General features: G+C 40.7%; 1 protein-coding gene across 1 annotated transcript in view; it reads left to right on the top strand.

Moving 5' to 3' along the window:
- LOC134653540 (serine/threonine-protein kinase SIK2) overlaps window positions 1-18,408 on the top strand; it is a 67,810-nt gene extending 49,402 nt beyond the window's left edge. The window contains exons 5-9 of the mRNA XM_063508917.1: window positions 993-1,163; window positions 2,575-2,698; window positions 13,255-13,475; window positions 14,608-14,792; window positions 15,709-18,408. Of these exons, the coding sequence (XP_063364987.1) occupies window positions 993-1,163; window positions 2,575-2,698; window positions 13,255-13,475; window positions 14,608-14,792; window positions 15,709-18,184 (3,177 nt within the window). The 3' untranslated portion in view covers window positions 18,185-18,408. The remainder of the gene's footprint in view (window positions 1-992; window positions 1,164-2,574; window positions 2,699-13,254; window positions 13,476-14,607; window positions 14,793-15,708) is intronic.
- The last annotated feature ends 1,071 nt before the right edge of the window (window positions 18,409-19,479 follow it).

The raw sequence follows: 19,479 nt of genomic DNA, 5'->3' as shown, positions 1-19,479 counted from the left end.
GCCGTAAGTCTATACTCTATCTATAGAATCTGTCCGCTTATTGTGCACGATAAGATGTAGACTTTCTTATTTTTTACTACCATCTGCTACCATAAAATTTTAGGGGGGCACAAGACCCCACCGCATCAAAAAGACTGATGGTTTAGTTTAATCTTGTGGTCGTAAAATTTTATGGTCACAAAAATCTGAACCCTGTGTTATCTAAGTATTTTTATTTTACGAGATATTTTAACTGTAAAAAATGTATTAGCTGATGATTAGCTGTAAATATGTATATATGTGACGTTATCTATGAAAAGGGACCTTATTGTCGATGGCGCTTACACCATTATTAACGATGCTCCGATATAAATACAATGCCGCGCGACGCTGTGCGGCGTAAGCGCCATCGACAATAAGGTCCCTTTTCATAGATAATGCCCCATATACCTTCTTGGAGCTACTCCTCTTCGTGCTCTCTTATAAAGTTATCAGAATCATTCATGTAATCGATGTTAAAGTTTAGTTAATCGGAAGTTAGTTTTTTATTCTAATTAAGTTGAATAGGGCCGAAGTCAATTCAACAAGCTAATACACAAATTGATGAAAATGAGCTATCAAAAACGGATTTAAGCCGACCAACAGCGCCAACAAGCAGCAGACCAGATTAATTTAATTACCCACTCCAAATGCTCCACAGTATTTCATAAGCTGTTATTTTGATGGCATTGTTTGAGGCTGCATTTTATTATTCTCAATTTTCGAGTACAATAATCTGCGCTTTGTATACAGTTAAACATTGACTAGGTACTTATTTATTAACTTATTGGCCTGCTTCTTATTTAGTACTGAACTATATAAACGTAAGTAAGCGAGTCAAAGGATTGATCTAAAAATCACTATTATCATCGAGGACACAAAGCAGCTCATATTACTTTCGTATTCAATCAATTTCTACACGTCCGTAAAAACCCGAACCAAGTTTGTTGAATGAGAAAACTTTTTCCATTTAGGCGGAGAACCTGTTATTGGATGCGAATATGAACATCAAGATCGCAGACTTCGGGTTCAGCAACTACTACGCGACAGGCGAGCTCCTGGCCACGTGGTGTGGGTCCCCGCCCTACGCTGCGCCGGAGGTCTTTGAAGGCAAACGGTACACCGGCCCTGAGATCGACATATGGGTACGATATTAAAAATTCTCTCTCCACTATTTCTTTACTGACATGGAGGGTGTTTCTGTTTTAAACATTTGATAAGGTTTTCATTTTGTTTTGATACGACCTTGAGTTGTCTCGAGTAGTCGACGAATAATCGTGTGAGCGTGGTGAGTAATCAGACTACTTCTGGAGGTGTCTTATGATTGTAATAACAGGTTATGAAATGAATGGATTTGTTGATCCAGATCAAAATCATCAACAATCAGTGTGAGCCGTTAACGCTGCCTAATGACACCACTCACACGACGTAAAGGACGATTTAAACGTTAAAAAACTTACCAAATTCTAAAAACTGAATAGGCCTCACTTGCGTTGTTTTGTTCTTGAAACAATATTGGCTTGCCGTAACATCTTTACAGTCCTCAGACTGACGTAATTAGTAGTGACGGGCGTTAACGTCACTTGGCAGATTTTTAGTGTCCTCCAAACGAGAAAGGTAGTTTGCTTTGACTTTGTTTTGTTTGTAAAGATACTCTATTGAATGCTAACTATAATTGAGTGACATTGATTGACGACTACGAATATTTATGGACAGTTCGCGTGGTTACTTGGCTAAGGCTAACCTTAGGGCTAATTTAGATGGCGCGCGAACTCGTATACGATTTTAGTTACATTGCGGACCATTGAGGTTACATCAATTCAGCCGACCGATCAAATGACGCAAAGTAATGAAACTCGCATGCGAGTTCTCGCACCGCTAAATGAGCCCTTATTCCAGAAAAATAATGACTGTGACGAAAATTTCAATTAACTTTCGAATTGCAATGCCGTGTTTGTACCGTTGCAAAAGAAATTTTATTTTACACGTTACATTATAACCATAAAACCGCGCAGAAATATATTACAAAATGAGTCGAATTCGTAATCTTGAAGTTGATTGTAGTAGTTATTTGTAATGCATATTACTATAGCAGCCTTGATCGGCTTTTAATACATATAGGATTTCACGCTCTCATTTAATATTTTTATATTACATACTTGTTTGACTTTGTTCCGCGACCTAGCGATTTTAGAAGAGGGTTCGGCTAGCTAGGATATAGTGAATCCGACATAGTGAATATTTTTGACTATGCAACGTGTATTTAGTAAAGTATCTTCTGCAAAAAGTCATTTTTTGCTAAGACAGAGTGGCCAGCACTTATTGCGAGGACAGCGAAAGACGGGGCCCATTTCTCGAACGGGATTAGACTAATATTATTAGTCCACGAACTGTCAAATCGTATGGGTTGCCATGACAACACACTAATAATATTAGACTAATATCGTTCGAGAAATAGGCCCCAGTAGTTGTTAAGATCCTGGCCTTTGTCCATCAGTGGGCTTACGGCTATGATGATGAATGGTGATGTGTACTAATGTGTATTTTGTATTACAGAGCCTGGGAGTGGTGCTGTATGTGCTGGTGTGCGGCGCGTTGCCGTTCGACGGGTCCACGCTGCAGTCGCTGCGGGACCGGGTGCTGTCCGGACGGTTTAGGATACCTTACTTTATGAGCCAAGGTAAGTGCGTATTATTGCCTTATTTTTAAATAGGTGTCTAGGTTTTATAGGGGTTAGTTCAAACGAAACGGAACCTTAGAATTCATTACAATCGAGTTGGTTTAAAAAAAAATGTACCTATTTGATAGGAAGCGAAATCGTATTTTTATTGTTTTACGGTAATAAAACCTAATTTAAATGTTATGTTTCAATGAAAATAAAAGGTAAAATTTTATTGAAGTAATCGAAAGTAGTTGTTACTCGTAGCTTACGCTGTATTAGGTACTTATTTAGTTAAAAAAATGTTCAAAAATTTAGGTATTAATGTTGCCTGGCCATTAATTCAAAGTTTTTTATTTATAATGTCGTTAATAAAACATCCACACGTAGGACAAAAAAAAAGTTGTTTATAAAAACAAAGTACCTACTTAATTAAATTTGCCTACCTACCCAAAATCAAGATAAGATCTTGGTCTTTTAAATATTTACCTATCCAAAAAGAAAAAGAAGGTTTAGAGCGACTTAGCACACGTTGACATACATTTCGTTGATTGACCTATTTAGAAACCCACTAAGAGATTTCTTAAAGGTCAATCTAATGGTCACGTCTTCATCAACTTTGCCCATTTTCTTTCTAATTAGGAAGATTTCGGCGGCAAAGTTTAGATGGTTCTTTCGGGTAATGACTTTTCCGAGTAATGCCACTTAACGAAGATATTGGCTACATTACTTGTTGCAAAACAAAAATCTATGTAATGTTTCTTTGGAATTTTGTTTGGCGTAATATATTTTTTAATTAAACGTTCAATATTTAACTTTAGAAAAATATGTCGTCGCATGCGTATCTATTTCTCCTATCCAGAGGGCCTACCGCGAACCACGTTCGACGTGTTGCCTCTCTGTAGCACTTGTAAATTCGTATGTAAGTGTGTAAAATTTTGGACGCAACAACTGCTCGTCTCTATCAATCTAGGTTAATGTAGCTGTGTCCATGGAGAATATAATATGTACCTATCGTCACTTGTTTTTTGTATGTAGCTCAGCGGCCAAATATGGGCTACTTGATCTAACACCTACTCTGGTCAAAGTACCTTTGAAGCTTTAGCTTCGAGTGAATTGTGTTAACAACTTCTGGAATAACTAAAGGAATTCTCTGGATACCAGAGAAAAGTAAAAAGTTAAGTATATAAATGCCGCTTTCCGATTATAAAGATAATTTTTCGAGACGTCAAAAGACCGTATGACGTAGGTACCTATATTTAAATTAGAGTAATGGTGTTTGAGTGTTAATGCGAAAAGATTAACCGTAATTAGTTGTTCTTAATGAATCGTTCGCACCAGCAGTGTGGCTAGTGTTCATTCAAGCACTTAGATGATAAAAAAATAATGAAATCGATAAGCATAGAGGTGTTTGCGTCAGAGCCGTGTTCAATCATGCATCCCGTGGCCGGCCAGTCCCTGGACGTGTTGCCATTAGTTACCGAGCCCTGGCGAGTCGAATTCTTAGGAGAACCAGTGTATCGTGACTATGAGATTAGTAACAACTATTTGGAATCGGAAAAGGCACTATACTGGTTCCTCTGACCCTTCCACTGGTCTGTGTTTGGTGAGTGATTGTAATTACACGCCTGAATTTCATGGCGAGTGTTAGACTCTAATCACCATTACAAATGTGCCTCGGGTACCCTTAATGACTAAGCATAATAGGATAGCACATATGTATAATGTTTCCTATGAGGCGAATGCTCTACCATGCTGTAGCAATAACGCCTCCAGCCTCTGTTCTCGGGCACAATACACGGAACACAAAAACTACGCTCGACAAAAAACACGTTCATTCATTGTGTATATTTTCTTTCAGGGGTTATCTTATTCATCTAGGTCACATATTATCGGTAGCAAGTTAGAAAAAACACGGTAATCGGCTGTCGGATACGCACGAGCAGTCGTAGCGTTGACGCAAATTAAGATTAAAATAAATAGGTGCGTTAATCAGATAAAAGTATAAAATCACCAAACAATAACAATAGAGAGCGTCGAGCATTCAGTAGGTACTTAGTAGATAAATAATGAATCATAATTATATGTTGTTCGAGTTGAAGGCTAGGTTTACCTATTATAAATACGAGTAGGCGGAGTAGGTACTTAAGTGATCGTAGGCTTTCGTTATTAGAACTATTCGGTTACCATCAGTTTGTCACTGACATAAACGCCGTCGAGAACGTAATTTACTTTCTATATATGTCGCTCGCACTCGCATATTCGTGCAAACGGGATGTATAGAAAGTAAATTACGTTCTCGACGGCGTTCATGTCAGTGACAAACTGATGGTAACCGTACTGATGAGCACAATTTTCGCGTAAATAGTGGACAGTATTAATGACGCCAAAGAATTATTTTATCTTGCTCGATTTAGCCCCATTGCCCCTTTACATACATCACTGGCTCAGAGACCCAAAGAGGATCTTGGCCTCTGACACAAGAGAGCGCCACTCTACCCTATTCTGTGCCACTTCGCGTCAGTTGGGTATTCCAAGGGCGGACAGGTCTTTTTGGGTTTCGTCACTCCAGCGGTATCTGGGACGTCCAGACGGACGTTTTCCGCCCGGGCGCCCCACATACGCTCTTCTTACAGCACGATCCTCCCCCATCCTCTCCAGGTGACCAAGCCAGCGGAGTCGTGTGGCTTTGATCTCGCCTATTATATTGGGCATCGCAACCAGCTCCTCTAGCTCCCTATTTTTCCTTCGCCTCCAAGTTCCATTGCCCCTTTAACGCTTGAAAAATGTATAATATATTATTTTGATATAGTAGCTATGAATAGTAATTTTTTTCTCTTCTTTCAAATTATCTTAAGTACCTACCTACGTACCTTATCGATGACGGGGGTGCCAGAAATAGTTCGGGCGAGAAGTCCCGAGTGTCGATACTCCCGCTTTGACGCGCGAAACGTTAATGACTTTATATAAACATGCCTTATCTTAAAATAAAAGCTAGGTATCAACAGGAAAATAAATTCAAACTTCATTGCGGCATTTATCTTCATTCACTAAGCGCCACTTGCACCATCCCACTAACCCGGGGTTAACCGGTTATACCTGGAGTTACCATGGTTACCAGTACAATTTGACACTGAGTTAACGGTTTAACCGCTTAATCCCGGGTTAGTGGAATGGTGCAAGTGGGCCTAAGAATGTTTCTGAAATAAATGTTTATTAGTGGGCTCCCATTGAAATACGGGCAAAATTGCCAGTATTTTAGAATTAAATTTTTTAATCCCTAGACACAATCTGTTGTATGTATAACTTTTAACGTATTCAACAATGTCGCAGAAGTTCAAGTATGTACCTACAGTCAGCAGCAGAAGTTGCTAAGCGGGCGAGGTGGTCTAAATTACCTTGACGCGCTCTTATTTCCTTAACACTAAAGTCGCGTCAAGATCATTTTGAACGTCTCGCCCGCTTCAACTATTGCTGCCGACTGTATGTATTTTATTTGGAGGTTATTATAGAGGCCTCGTGGGCTTCATTCTTGTATTTATAAGACACATGAAGGAACGTGCTAGGGATCTAAATTGCGAGACGTTTCGAAAAATGACTACCTACTCTAATCATGTATCTTGGAACGGAACACTTACACATGTAACGTTAATTAAGATCCAAAGTAAAGTACCTACAAACTTCAGTTAATTCTATTTAGATAGATTAAAATACTTAAAGACAATAGGACCTTAAAGTGACTAATAATTAAGTGCATAAGAAGGGTCTCTATTGTTTCCCAAATAGTTTTAAGCCATAATGTATTGTTTGCCCGAATTTCCGTTAGTCATAATTCATTTGGTTCAGAAACGCGTCACTTTTCAGGATTGCCAAAAAACCAACCTAACCTAACCTATCTATAGGATAACCTAACGATCTATAGGATAACGATCCTGAAATGTTAACGGTTTCAGTTTTATGACTAATGATAATATGACAAACAATACATTATGACTCAAAACTTTATGGGAAACAACGGGACCCCGCATAAGATACATCATTTTGAAGTCAAAGCAAGTAATTTACACTTTTCGTTGCGTAGCTAGTTCACGTAAATATGAGAACGCATATCTCTTTCCAAGAGTTTCCGCGAGAGGGGTAAGTGCTTGGGCAAACAAGCAAGCCGCTCTCTCGGGCTTACCTAGGGGTAACTTTCCGTTTCTGACCGCAGCTGCACTACTGGTATTGAACGCGTCGCTGTTACTGTCAATTTCCATAGTAAAATAAACAGTAGTGCAGCTGCGGTTGGAAATGGACTGTCATCTTATTGCTAGCAAAGCATGTGCGGCTATACAAGTACAGTCAGCAGCAGAAGTTGTTAAGCGGGCGGTGTTCAAAATGATCTTGACGCGACTTTATTGTTAAGCGACTAAGAGCGTGTCAAGGTAATTTTGAACACCTCGCCCGCTTAGCACCTTCTGCTGCTGACTGTATCTACTGCTTCAATTTTGTACTTAGTAGACTTCCGACATTCCCATGTTAACCAGAGGGTTTAATCTGGAATGCCTTTTACAAGCACGAAACGTTGCTAACGAAGGATTATCAACGCTTACATTTCTAGGACGCTACACACGGATTGAGGTCGCTTGAAGGAGACGCTCGCTCCCAAAGGCGCGCGTTAAGACTCGCTTGTCCCTGAACTCTTTAACGCTTTTATATAATGTATTGACCGCCAAGGACAAAATAACATTGCCACTGCCGAGCACCCCTATTTATGAATAATTCAAAACGCCTAATGTCGAGTTCGTGTTTGGAAAATTTAGTCTTTAGAAGTTCCGATAATTTTCGCGCCCTAAGGGCGGATCGGACTTATTCTCCAAACTGGGTAATGCTGGCCGACCCGGATGCCCTGAAACTTTGTTGGGAGTTCTAAACTGGGCTATAAAACCTGTGCGGTTATGTTCTGAGTGGTTTTAGTTTAACTCGCTACTCGCAAATCGTTGCTCTGTGTAGAGTGCTCTATCACATTACTGTGCGTAAAAAATACAAACTTAAAAATTATATTTAGGTGGACTCGGCATATTATTAAATAAATTGGACATGGACAGTAAAATAAATCTTATTTATTTCCGACTAACTTGACAGCAGCTCTTAGTATGCTCTACCTACGTATTTTTACGGGTTTAGCTCCGTTCTTCGCTAATTAATATAGCTAATTAATATGAGGTTCTTCGCAAAAAGAGAAGTAATTGTAGGTACTAATTGTGTCTATTTTTGAAATAATTAATTAGTACTCGGGGATAAGCACGTTTTCCACGTGCGTCACAATGTTTTAAATAAAGAATGTCCACCTAAGGAATGTTAGAACGTGACAGACAAAGTGATATTCTAATTGAAATCAACAGTTTGAACTAAAACCTAAATGGTATAGTTTTGATGACTCACAAATTCCATGTTTAGAAATATATTCCAGTATACATCCTATGTTTTAGTGTTTTGGCGTGGCACTCAGCACGCACGCGACCCGTAGGTACTCAAAATGTCTCACTTATACGTTAATATATAGAAATACTTGCGTGCCGCCCGGTTAACGCCTGAAAGTACATTCTCATGTGCGTATAATTAACTGTTTCTGTACATGCTCATCCATGTTCACTATTTCCTTTCGTTGTGCGAAACATGCTTACAACGACCATTACGTAAAATATTAGTAGGTTTAATTTTTACGCCTGTAGGTAAGCAAACATACGTATAAAGATTCCGTCTCTGGTTTTACAATCACTTAATTCCTTCATTGTTTCTTTGCACGTACTTCCATTTGCGCTAGCACCGTAAAACATATAAAGAGAGTCACGTCGCGAAAGTCTTAGAGAGCGAGCAGCCCTAATATAAAACCTAAAACGGGATGCCTGTAACGAGCCAAGTTATCTAAACAGGCACGGGCGTATTGCGCACGGAGTGTCGTCATACCGGAGGACATCATGAAAAATGTATTTTCTTTCAGAGTTGATCGCTCGGGAGGCGTTGACGTCACGCATTCTCGGCTCGTGAATTTTCAAACCGACGAGTATTTCGAATGTTTGCGAATATCGTTAACGAGGGCACGCCACGCGACAACTGATGTACAATGCGATGAAAATTTGTTATATATTCAATTTAAATCTTTCTCTGTCTAAATTAAGTCCTATTAAAACCTCACTGTCGCAGTAAATGCTACTTCAATTGTCATTTTTTCTATTCAGATTTAGACCGACGCTTTGTTACATTTTCCCTAGTAGCTCGGAAAAAAGATTCTGCGGGGGTCTTTCTAAAGGATTGTATCACAATACTGTTATTAATGTTTGAGGTACATTTTCTTAGTCGAAGAGGAAGTCATCATATCACATATTTAGGGGGCGTACCTAATGGCAACGATGTACCTAAAGTCCATTATTTGCAATGAGTCATCAATCTTTGATATTCGCGGCTCCACAGAACATTACGCATGTATTTACTTAGGCACAAAGGTGAACCACCAAACTGTATGGGAGGAATAATTTTGAGACGTGGACGCTAATTTGTACCATCTGCTCAACGTAGCCATGCCAGTCATGCAATTTCAGTCTTTATGAAATCTGACGGTTTTACTATCACGCTGGTAATTCAAATTTCAGTGAATTTGAATTTCAGGGTAGACACTGTTTCGTGGTTTCGCAGACAATGTTATGAGGTCGTCGTGATATTTCGATAGCTAAAAATCTATTTGATTGGCAATTATTAATGTTTATTCCCTATAAAGCGCTTTAAGTAGTACCTATTCTAGGCTAGTTTGCACAGTATGTATATTATGAGTTTTTCATTATATAGTGTTTAACAACACTAGAACATGTAAAGGTCTTACGTAAATAGCTTAACCGATACGTATCGGTAGGCACCCTACCACCAGTTACGCCAGTAATGGCATTAAAAGTAGGTACAGCATACAACAATGTTTCGAACAATAAGTGCATTGTGTCATTTATGTCAATCAAGAAAGTAGGAGTTACTCTTTTTAGGCTTGGCATTATTACCATAAATAAGGAGTATTAGAACAAACAATAGATTATCATTTAGAACGTAAATATTGTCGTTAAACGTCTAGAGGCTTCCATAGCTTAACAATGCGTTATTGACAAGGTATCTACATTGTTTTCTAAATTCGCGTTTTTGCTAATGTTCTCTACGTTGTTTACCCGAGTCTTAATAAGTAGGACTGTTAACTTTCCAAAGACAAGTACCTAACCATAATTAACAAGACTGACATGTGTTAACAGAGTTGAGCGTCAAGGGACACGTAACTCTTAACGTCAGTGGCTATAGGTACCGAGTTTGGCTATTGGCGGAAAATGAAGAAACCATCGTTAGCATGTCTGAAATGCGTCAGCTCTAGTGTATGGCAAGTTTACATGTATGTACTAGTCAATAAACGATGCCGTGGAATATTTTTTTTATTACAAACTGTCCAGCGATTGGCCATATTGTATCGCCTAATAGCAATAAGTGACGATGAACGCAAAGATGTATCGCCTGTTAGTAATAGCCTTCGATTGTATTTCTTAGCGAATACTTACACACAATTGAAGCGAATTCCATTCCTTAGCAATTAATCTACCAGGGATCAGCTAATACCGCCGCCGCCCAGGCGCCTTGCCCGTTCGGCTTTCCATACTTACTATTAAATAACACCCGCACATTTTTCCCGCTATTGCGTCAATGGTCAAGCACAGCACGCGATATTTGCGTCCAAACGATTATTAATAGCATCGACTGGCGAATTCCACTACTCATCGACTTTATTTTAGAAGTAAAGGAAGGTAAATAAAATAGTACGAAATTACTCCCGGTTGATTCCCGTCTTGTTTTGTTTTCGTTAAGTGCAGGATTTGGACGCGTGCGATCTAAATCCAGAGTGCGAAAACTGTTTGGCGAATATTTATAATCGAATTCGTCACTGCCGATCGAATATGTTTTGATAAAGCTAAGTAAAGAGCGAGTGCTGCGATTAAATTATTTATATTAGATTATTTTTGGGGCGGTTTATTTATTTCTTAGCGAGCGTCATTCACTTGCTGCAGATGAAAGCAATTAATATCCGATTGGATGACGCATGATCGGAATGAATGGACATAACACTAACGTATTAAAAGTAGACGTTTTATAATAAAACGGAATGCGTCTTCATATCGCCCGACACACTTTAAACTAATTAGTCAATTTAGATTACGATAGTAGGTTGAGAATACTTAAACAATACATATTTGTACAAAACTGAGCGTCATCGTGCTAAGTGTAGTTGCAACTTAGGTGAATGAGGTCCTTAGTTTCAAAGGAATAAGCGTTTAAGTTAAACCTATGTGCTAATAAGTAATACCTACATGGAGTGTCACGCCTAGGTGTTCTTACAGGCAGCGTCGTGCGTCACTCGCAGATCGAATGCGTACTTTTTGCTGCCGTCAAACCTCACCTTGCGCGGTTAAATTCCATTATCAAGTTCATTTAGTTAGCATTAGGAACTAAATATAGTTCGAGCGCGTGTTAAGAACTTTTACTAGCCTGGTTACCTACAGTTTTGCGCTTAGGAATAGCTACTACTAGAATAGCTATACTTAAGGTCTTTTGTATAACGGCCGCCTTAAAAAAAACTAATAGTGTCTTCATTTAACCTCTCGTGTGCCGTGATTATTTTTTTCTAATATTTTCCTCGTACGCGGATCCGACGGCTTAATGTGGAACAGAAATAGTTAAAAGTAGATAACAAGTTTTTTTCACGTTTCAAAAAATGAAAATAGTCCGCTACACACAATTCTCACATTGATTAATTAGTTAGTTACAAAAAAGCTTTGCTTTTTTTTTGGATTTTAGAACGAACTAAAGGAGTCCACTGATTAGGTACCAGTCCGCCGGACGATATCGGCCTGTCAGTTAGAACAAAAAGTTGACAGTTCCGAACAACTGACAGGCCGATACCGTCCGGCGGACTGATAATCAGTGGGCCCCTTAAGAATTACGCTGACAATTATGAAAAGTCTAGGTACCTAGGTAGGTACATTGTTGAACAATTTGCCTTAATTTGAATAGCTTTGTAGAGTCTACGCTTACTATGCGTTGAACAACCTCACGCTTCCCACCGAATTAGGACCGTCTGTTCCAGTGTCATGAACATTGCATGACGTCAATGTATCGCGGCCCCTGACCTTTCCATGCTTTCTATCACCTTGAGTGCTACACCCATAGCTTACCGACCGTTTGCTTCAATTGAACAATTATAAGACATGTTCACATTGTTAACAACAAAACAATGCATAATTGGAGATCAGCTTTACATTGGCTTCTGTTGAAGTAATGCGTTTGGTGAGCAATGGGAATTGCAAACCTTGCCGTGTCACCATGGTGGTTACCATGACGTAAAACTAATACTTAATTACCACTTTTAGAACCTCCTAATCATATTCACAGTAGAGTTTCAGCTCATTATTTATTTATAAATCCTACCGAGCTAATATTATGGCGGGTAGCGATGCGGGATAACTAATGTTACGCTACCAATATCACGGATGACTTGTTGATGAGGTCTAGGGGTTGCACTGAGTAGTTACGTAACTTAGATTAAAAGTAAATCTTAGCTCATATTCTCTGCGATTAAGTATCCGAGGCGACCTAATTAAGGTACAGAGGATAAAGTTGCAAATTAATATTTTAGGTGTTTTAATATGCCTACATAAATATTATTTTCATCGAATTAAATGTGAATGAACTTTAGGACGTCCGAACAGCGTTAGGGCGATTTTAAAGGACTTATTAAAGGCACATTAAATGTCTATTATTAAAGAAACGTAGGTAGAGCTTTTAATGATTTTTTTTAAGAATACTCAATAGAATTAAAAAGGTAGCTGCGCGTTCTTATACGCCCTAAGTGGGTAGCGCACGGCGGCGACCTTTGTCCTTTTAACTTCGGGTCGTCGGACTAGTGACACAGTTTCGAGCCTGACGGGATGAGGTTACTTGACCGATAGATCCCTTTTTCGGATTTACTTGAGTGTAGGTAATGAAAAACCATTTTTACTTTAGAGATTAATGGTTAATGTATAGAGCTACTAATAAGAGCGAAAAATGTCAAAATTACCTACTGATATCAAAACCGAACGCAATCTACTTAGTGAAATCCTACGTCTCGGCCAGTTAAAGCGTATGTTCTTTTGAACAAGCGCCATCTTGCACCAACCCACTAACCCGGGGTTAACCGGTTAAATCCATAATCCGGTGTCAAATTGTACTGGCAACCATGGTAACTCCATCCATGGTTCACTCCATGGTTTAACCGGTTAACCCCAGGTTAGTTAATGGTGCAAGTGGCCCTAAGTTTAATAAAACAAAGCTACCCTGATGTACCTAACGGTTATCACATTCCAAAGTTAACTGATGTTTAAGGAAAAATGCATAGATTATTTAAGTACCTACGTATACTTAAATAAATCGATGTTTTTATTATTGAACAAGAAAACCATCACGATTATTGTTGAACTTAAAAACAAAAGGTATGAATATTATATTTATTTAACCTTAACCTTATTTATTTACAGATTGCGAATCGTTAATCCGCAAGATGCTAGTCCTGGAGCCGATGAAGCGGTACACGATCGAGCAGATCAAGAAGCACCGGTGGATGGCAGCGGAGCCCTATACGGCGCCCGCGGCGGCGCAAGACCCGGCGCGGAGCCCCGCGCACGTGCCTTCGGACCCTAACGAGCAGGTGCTCAGGCTCATGCAGAGCTTGGGCATCGACCCCGTTAAGACCAAAGAGGTAGGTAGTCATTAGGTAGAGTCATAGACTAGGAATCCTCTCGACGGAGTTTAGAGCAATTTATTTCATGAAACCGATGCTGCCAAAAATACATGGGGTGCGGGGGGACGAGGTGAGCGAATCCCGTGCCTTGATTGGTCCGTTCAAAGACACGGACCAATCACGGCACGGGATCCTGACACTTTGACTCGAAGATGGAGTAAAACTACCGTATATAGTGGCAGAGGGGGTAGCGTTACTATGCTCAGTCTAGTGGGTAGAGTAGTGCGAGGCGTTCAGGTTTATGCAAAGCCCGTGACATGAAAAAACATGACAGGTATGTCATTACTCGTAGAAAATGTAATCAGAATTTAGCATTATAATTTCGCACGATTGAGTATACACTTTATTCCAGCATTCGTGTGGAAATGTGCTAAATTTTCTATACGAGATAGGTACTGAGAATAAAGTTTATAATTGTATTTGCGTATACAGATGTAAGTATATGTATTTAATACGTGTTCCAAGGTGACCCAGCCGAAAGTTTTTAAAGGCACGCGCGTAGAACAGTGTCAGGTTCTCTGAATGTTACGATTGTTCTTTTCTAATAATGATTTCTAGGTGACACGGTATTTGCTAGCGCGAGTTGAACCCTAGCGAGGTCAGTGACGTTTACGGAGCGATGTCTTTGCTTATAGATTGTACTATAACTTGCGCGGGACTGTCTAGTGTCTAATAGTAGGAACTAGGAGTGACCACGGACCTATATCTATCCCGGATAGTAATGTTGTTTATTTGCTAATAATAATCACGCAAGGCAGTTTATCATAGGGCACTAGAGAAAATGGTCCAAAAGGGAGCATCAGCATCAAACCAGAGGGTGGTGTCTCAGTCGCACAGTCAAGTCAACATTGACAAATTGCTCTTTGTAACTATAACGTTGGCATTACTGTCAAGTCAAACGACGTCGTCAATACCACAATCAAAACGAGGTCCAATCCTCTTAGATTAATTCGTCTTTTGGTCACACTTTGATCATAAGTCTCAATTTGCTTTACATATCCGATTCTTATCCGTGGGAGTGACCTGAGTTTTTCCACATCAATAATTCTAATCTCCTATCAATTCTTAATTGTTATCAATTACTTTCCAGAGCCTCCGCTCAAACAGCTACGACCACCACGCAGCAATCTACCTTCTCCTGCTAGAACGGCTGCGAGCCAGGGCTGCCAGTGGTTCAGTGAGCCAAGACAGGAGACCCTCGCGGCGGCCGTCTTCCGTGGCCGACCAAGCGCTCGCCAGGGAACTGCATGACGCTAGGAGAGAGCAGCACAATAGGTAATTAAAAACCTAACATATATCTTCTCCGGTATCCAACCAAGCATTCGCCAAAGAATCTTAAATATTTCTATTATTACTTTTATCTGACTTGAGTGCCATATTGTTGATAGAAAACAAGTAGAAATAGGGGCTACTTTTGTAAAATGTAGGCGATCTCCCATACACATTTTAAATTCGCGCCTCTTTCTACTGACAAAGTTGTCTTGCCCGAGTGTTACTGTAATTTTTCAATAATTAATCCTGTTTTTGCGGGGATGACACCACCACACCGAGTGTATAACTTATAAAATAATGAGAAAGTGCCCGAGCTAACCAAAATACTATATAGCTTCACTAATCAGATTAGATAGGTATGATCAATTGATCAGTGATTCTGGGTAGATGAACTGAACTAAATAATCAGACTAAAAAGTACCTACTAACCTAAACCTACTAACAAAGTTTATATTTATTTCAACAATAATGTAAATTTTTTATTTATTCCTTAGCTCACTAAGTGAATTGTAAATAATTAATGACAATGTATGACTATTACTCAATAAATGATATGATATGATATGATAATAGCCACAAAATGGCAGTACCAAGTAATCTTTGATGGATACTCAGGAAAAACTTGTCATGTAATTTTTTTTTTGTTCAAAGTGCCTGAACTGTCCCTGCTGTGTAAAGGTCCTCCTCTTCCTTTCCACGCCTCACTCCTGTCTTGCTGGCGTCGACCTCCCGCAACCTTCGTACTGAGCTATGAGAAGCAGCGTTTTTTTGGTTGGGAATTTCGGATTTCTCCCTTATAAGCTCGCGTTTGAACGACTTGAGGTTAGGATCAACTAACATAATTAATAAACCCTTCTTGTAAACTATAAACATTGATTAAGTTATTTATTGTTAAAGTCTGCTTTTTGCTTGCTTACAGAATATTACACGCCGGCGATCCTCAGTCGCGAGAGTTTAGCAGAGCGCCCCCGATGATATCCGCCACCTCGGCCGACTCGTCCTCCTCTGAAACCCAACGCCTACTATCTCTAGCGGGCGTCAACATGACTGAACAAAGACTGCTCCAACGAAACTCCGACCCCTCGGATACGCACAGGAGCTTTCTAGTCGGCAATCTCGACGTAGGCTCAAGTCGGAGTCATGAAACAGAATCCACGAGGCTTCTCTCCATGAGAAACAATGACGTCACTCAGTCCACGCAGAGGCTAGGTGCTAAGTTAAATGACGGCGTCCCGACACACAGGCTGCTGGCTTCCACTTACGAACAGCAGCAGAACATCCTGAAACAATCCAGTGAGGACTGTCGGAGACTGCTCCAACAATCGACCACGGTCGGACCCGACAGTGGCAAGAACACTGCCGACGGCACTAGGCTCTTGACGTCATCGAGTTTTGATTCCAAATGTGCGATAGACGGCGGAAGAAGTTCGTCAGCGACAGATCACAATCTAATAGCGAATTTCCTTCAAAATTCTGCGTCAGCGACTAATTTTAGTGTAGAAACTGTGAAACTGCCAAGTTCGACGACGTTTACTATGTGTTCTGAAGCAGCAAAACTTATGAATACCTTGCAACAGTCTCCTTTACCTCTCAAAGGGACTGTGAACTTAAGTACTAGTCCAATACCAACGCAGCTAGCGGAAGCTAAACTAGGCGTTTTAGAGCAACCAAAGCCTCTTGAATCAAGCAGGCTCGTCTCACAAGCGCAACAACAAGATCTAAGTCGCTTGCAATCTAGCACTCCGCCGTTTAAAGACTACATGAATCACCATCTCCCAGCCTACTCGTATTTACAAAGCACAGTATTGCCTCCTATATCTAACTCCGATGGAAATGCCACGACTTCCACAGCAACTAGTGACCTGATTCCAAATACTCTCTACAGGCCGGATAGCAAGTTTTCATTGAATAGGTATACTACAACGCAGACTTACTCCGGTCCGAATCTTCAAAGTAACGCGGCAGATGCGACAAAATTTCAACAACAGTATTCATCGTCGACGGATGAGGGTTGTGAGACGGATATGGAAGACGTCGCGAGCGTTCCGAGCGGAGTCCAGAACCGGCTTAGCTCCTACGCTAGTTCCAGCTCAAGTAGCGGCGTCGTAACTTTCTTTAATAACAAAAGCCTCAGCCAAAACCTTAGCTGTGACTCATCCCAAAGCAATTTCTCCACGTTCGAAAGCCTCGACTATCAGCTTTCGGACTGTTCTAGTGAACTAGCAAGTAGTCTTCCCAGTTGTACGTCGAACGAAGATAAACTCGCGTACGAGAACAGCTCCCTTGTGAACACTAGTCCGATGCACCCCTGCGTGTATATATCTTCTTATAATAGTAAAACTCCGGGCATCGGTTCCATAGCGCGGCATAACCCATTGAACTATCAGTCTGCTAATAAGAATAACACACGAGCGATGACTCGAAGCCCCGTCGATTTCAGAGAAGGGCGGCGAGCGAGCGACGGACTGGTCGCACAACAAGTGGCGCAGGCCAACGAGCAACAAGTTACCACCTTAGCGTTTAACAGCCAACGATTAAATGAAAATTGCAAAGCTAAAGGTGTCCTAGAGCTCCATCTAGTCCAAAAGGAGGCTCAGAAGTTAAAAACTCAGTATCAGTCTTCTATTCCGGCGGAGGAGATGACGCAGAGGCAAATACAACATAATCAATTCGCGGCATCCTTCACCCCTCATTACTTAGACACGAAGAACCCGACACCCAAACGGATAAGTCTCCCCGAAACGTTTAACTACTCTAGTACCTCGCCGCCGATGCCGGCCAGTCCGAAGATGGTCGCCCAACTGCAGGAGCCTCCCGAACTGCACGGGGCCGCGTCGCAGGCCAAGCCGCCGCTGCAGCAGCAGCTCATGCAGCACCGGCTCTACCAGCAAAAACGACAGCTTCTACAGAAGCAGATGACGCCGCCCAACGTGTCCGCGCACGACATCGGCGCCCTGCACTCCCTCAGCCGCCGCCAGATGCTGAGGCAGCAGAGCTACAAGATCGCCCAGCAGCAGCAGATCCTCCCGCCCCTGCCTCTAACGGAGACCGAGAACCGCGACCTCCTCGCTTTCCAGGCGATAGTCGAGGGGCCCAACCGGTCGCCGAAACACAAAGAGGACGAGGATCTGGCGAAGTTCGCGTACCAGGGATCGATGGAAATAAGCATAATGAATAAAGATAGGCTAGGGAACGAGACGTGGTCGAACCTGCCGTCGAGTTTGCAGAGCGCGTGCCAGATCTCGGAGCGGCGGGCGGGCGGGGAAGAAGCCGCGGGGCTGGCGGTGGCGAGCGTGGCGGGCGGGGACGCCGCGCTGTGGCCGGCGCAGTGGAGCGGCGGCGCCGGCCTGTTCCAGCCGCATCCCTGCTTCCAGGTATTCCAACAGATCAACTAGCTAGATCTCCGTAGATTAGTAATGCACGACTGTCGAGCCGGGGCGTTATCGCCTTACCGACTGCACGGTAGTGCTGTACACGTTTTGTAGCATAATAATTATAGTGATGAAATCTAGAGTAGGTAATCATTGCCGGTATGAAATTTTCGTGGGTGCATGACTTGATGTAATCGCGCAGTACTTATGATATTACTGACGAGTGCATGACAATAATTAGTGCGTAGACGACCGTCACCCGTTGTCGATGATTAATCGACGACTGAAAACATATGAATAGATTGTAGATGTAGTTAAGTGTCAATATTATGATAGTGAATTTATGCACTCGATATGAAAATTATAGTTTTAACAACAAAAGCTGTAAATCTTGTACTCAAATGCACTAAATCTAACTGAAATTTTCATTCCTTATTGAGACGGAGAAGATATTTCATCACATTAACTATTATTCCATTCACTTGCCAAGTATTTATTGTAAAAAAAGTTGCATTTCACGTGTAAGTATATTTTATGAACATCACATTAAGAGAATCCTATGTTTATTATATTTATTATTTAAAGTTCTTCCATGATTATTATTTAGAATAAGTACTTATGTATTTATAATATTTATGGAAATTTTAAGTTAAACTTTGTTTCCTTTGTGAAAGTTTGTATATACATTTTGTGATTATTTGCATATAACTATTATAGTTACGTATGTAAGATGTGACAGCTTTACTTAGAGAAAGTTTTATTTAAATAAATGTAATGATTTTCAGATTTATTGTTTTATTTTGTCACCGTTATTAGCTAGCTTTTTACATTGCATGAAAGTAAGCATCAGTAGCAATCAGTAGGTAATCAATTATCATCAATCATTTGTTTGTGGTGCACCGTCCACACCCACCAGAATTTAATAAGAAGTCAACTTATAAGGGGATGAACTTTAGAATGTGGTTTATCTATGTAATAAAAATACGGTAAATACATAATATATTTCTACAAAAAAAATTGTCAAGCCCAGCCAAAAGAGACTTGAAGGAACTGTCATAGGGACCATCATTCGACACGAGAGGTAAAAGGAAAGATGCATCACGAGAAGTTGGGAAATGGGGTTGGCAACTGTCAAAGGTTTGCATAGATGGTGCCATCATAGCTTGCCCCTTTTTCTATGAGATTTGGTGTAAAGGGCTGGCATCCAGGGCATTTTAAAACAAAAATTTGACACAATTCTAAGCATTGACAGTGCAAGCTATGATGGCGCCATCTGCTAAATACTTCGACGGGCCAACCCCATTCGGGAGAAGTGAATG

The sequence above is a fragment of the Cydia amplana genome, chromosome 13 (genome assembly GCF_948474715.1).
Source record: "Cydia amplana chromosome 13, ilCydAmpl1.1, whole genome shotgun sequence".
Lineage (NCBI taxonomy): Eukaryota > Metazoa > Arthropoda > Insecta > Lepidoptera > Tortricidae > Cydia > Cydia amplana.
The sequence above is the reverse complement of the archived record's forward strand: the minus strand, read 5'-3'. Positions and strand labels throughout refer to the sequence as shown.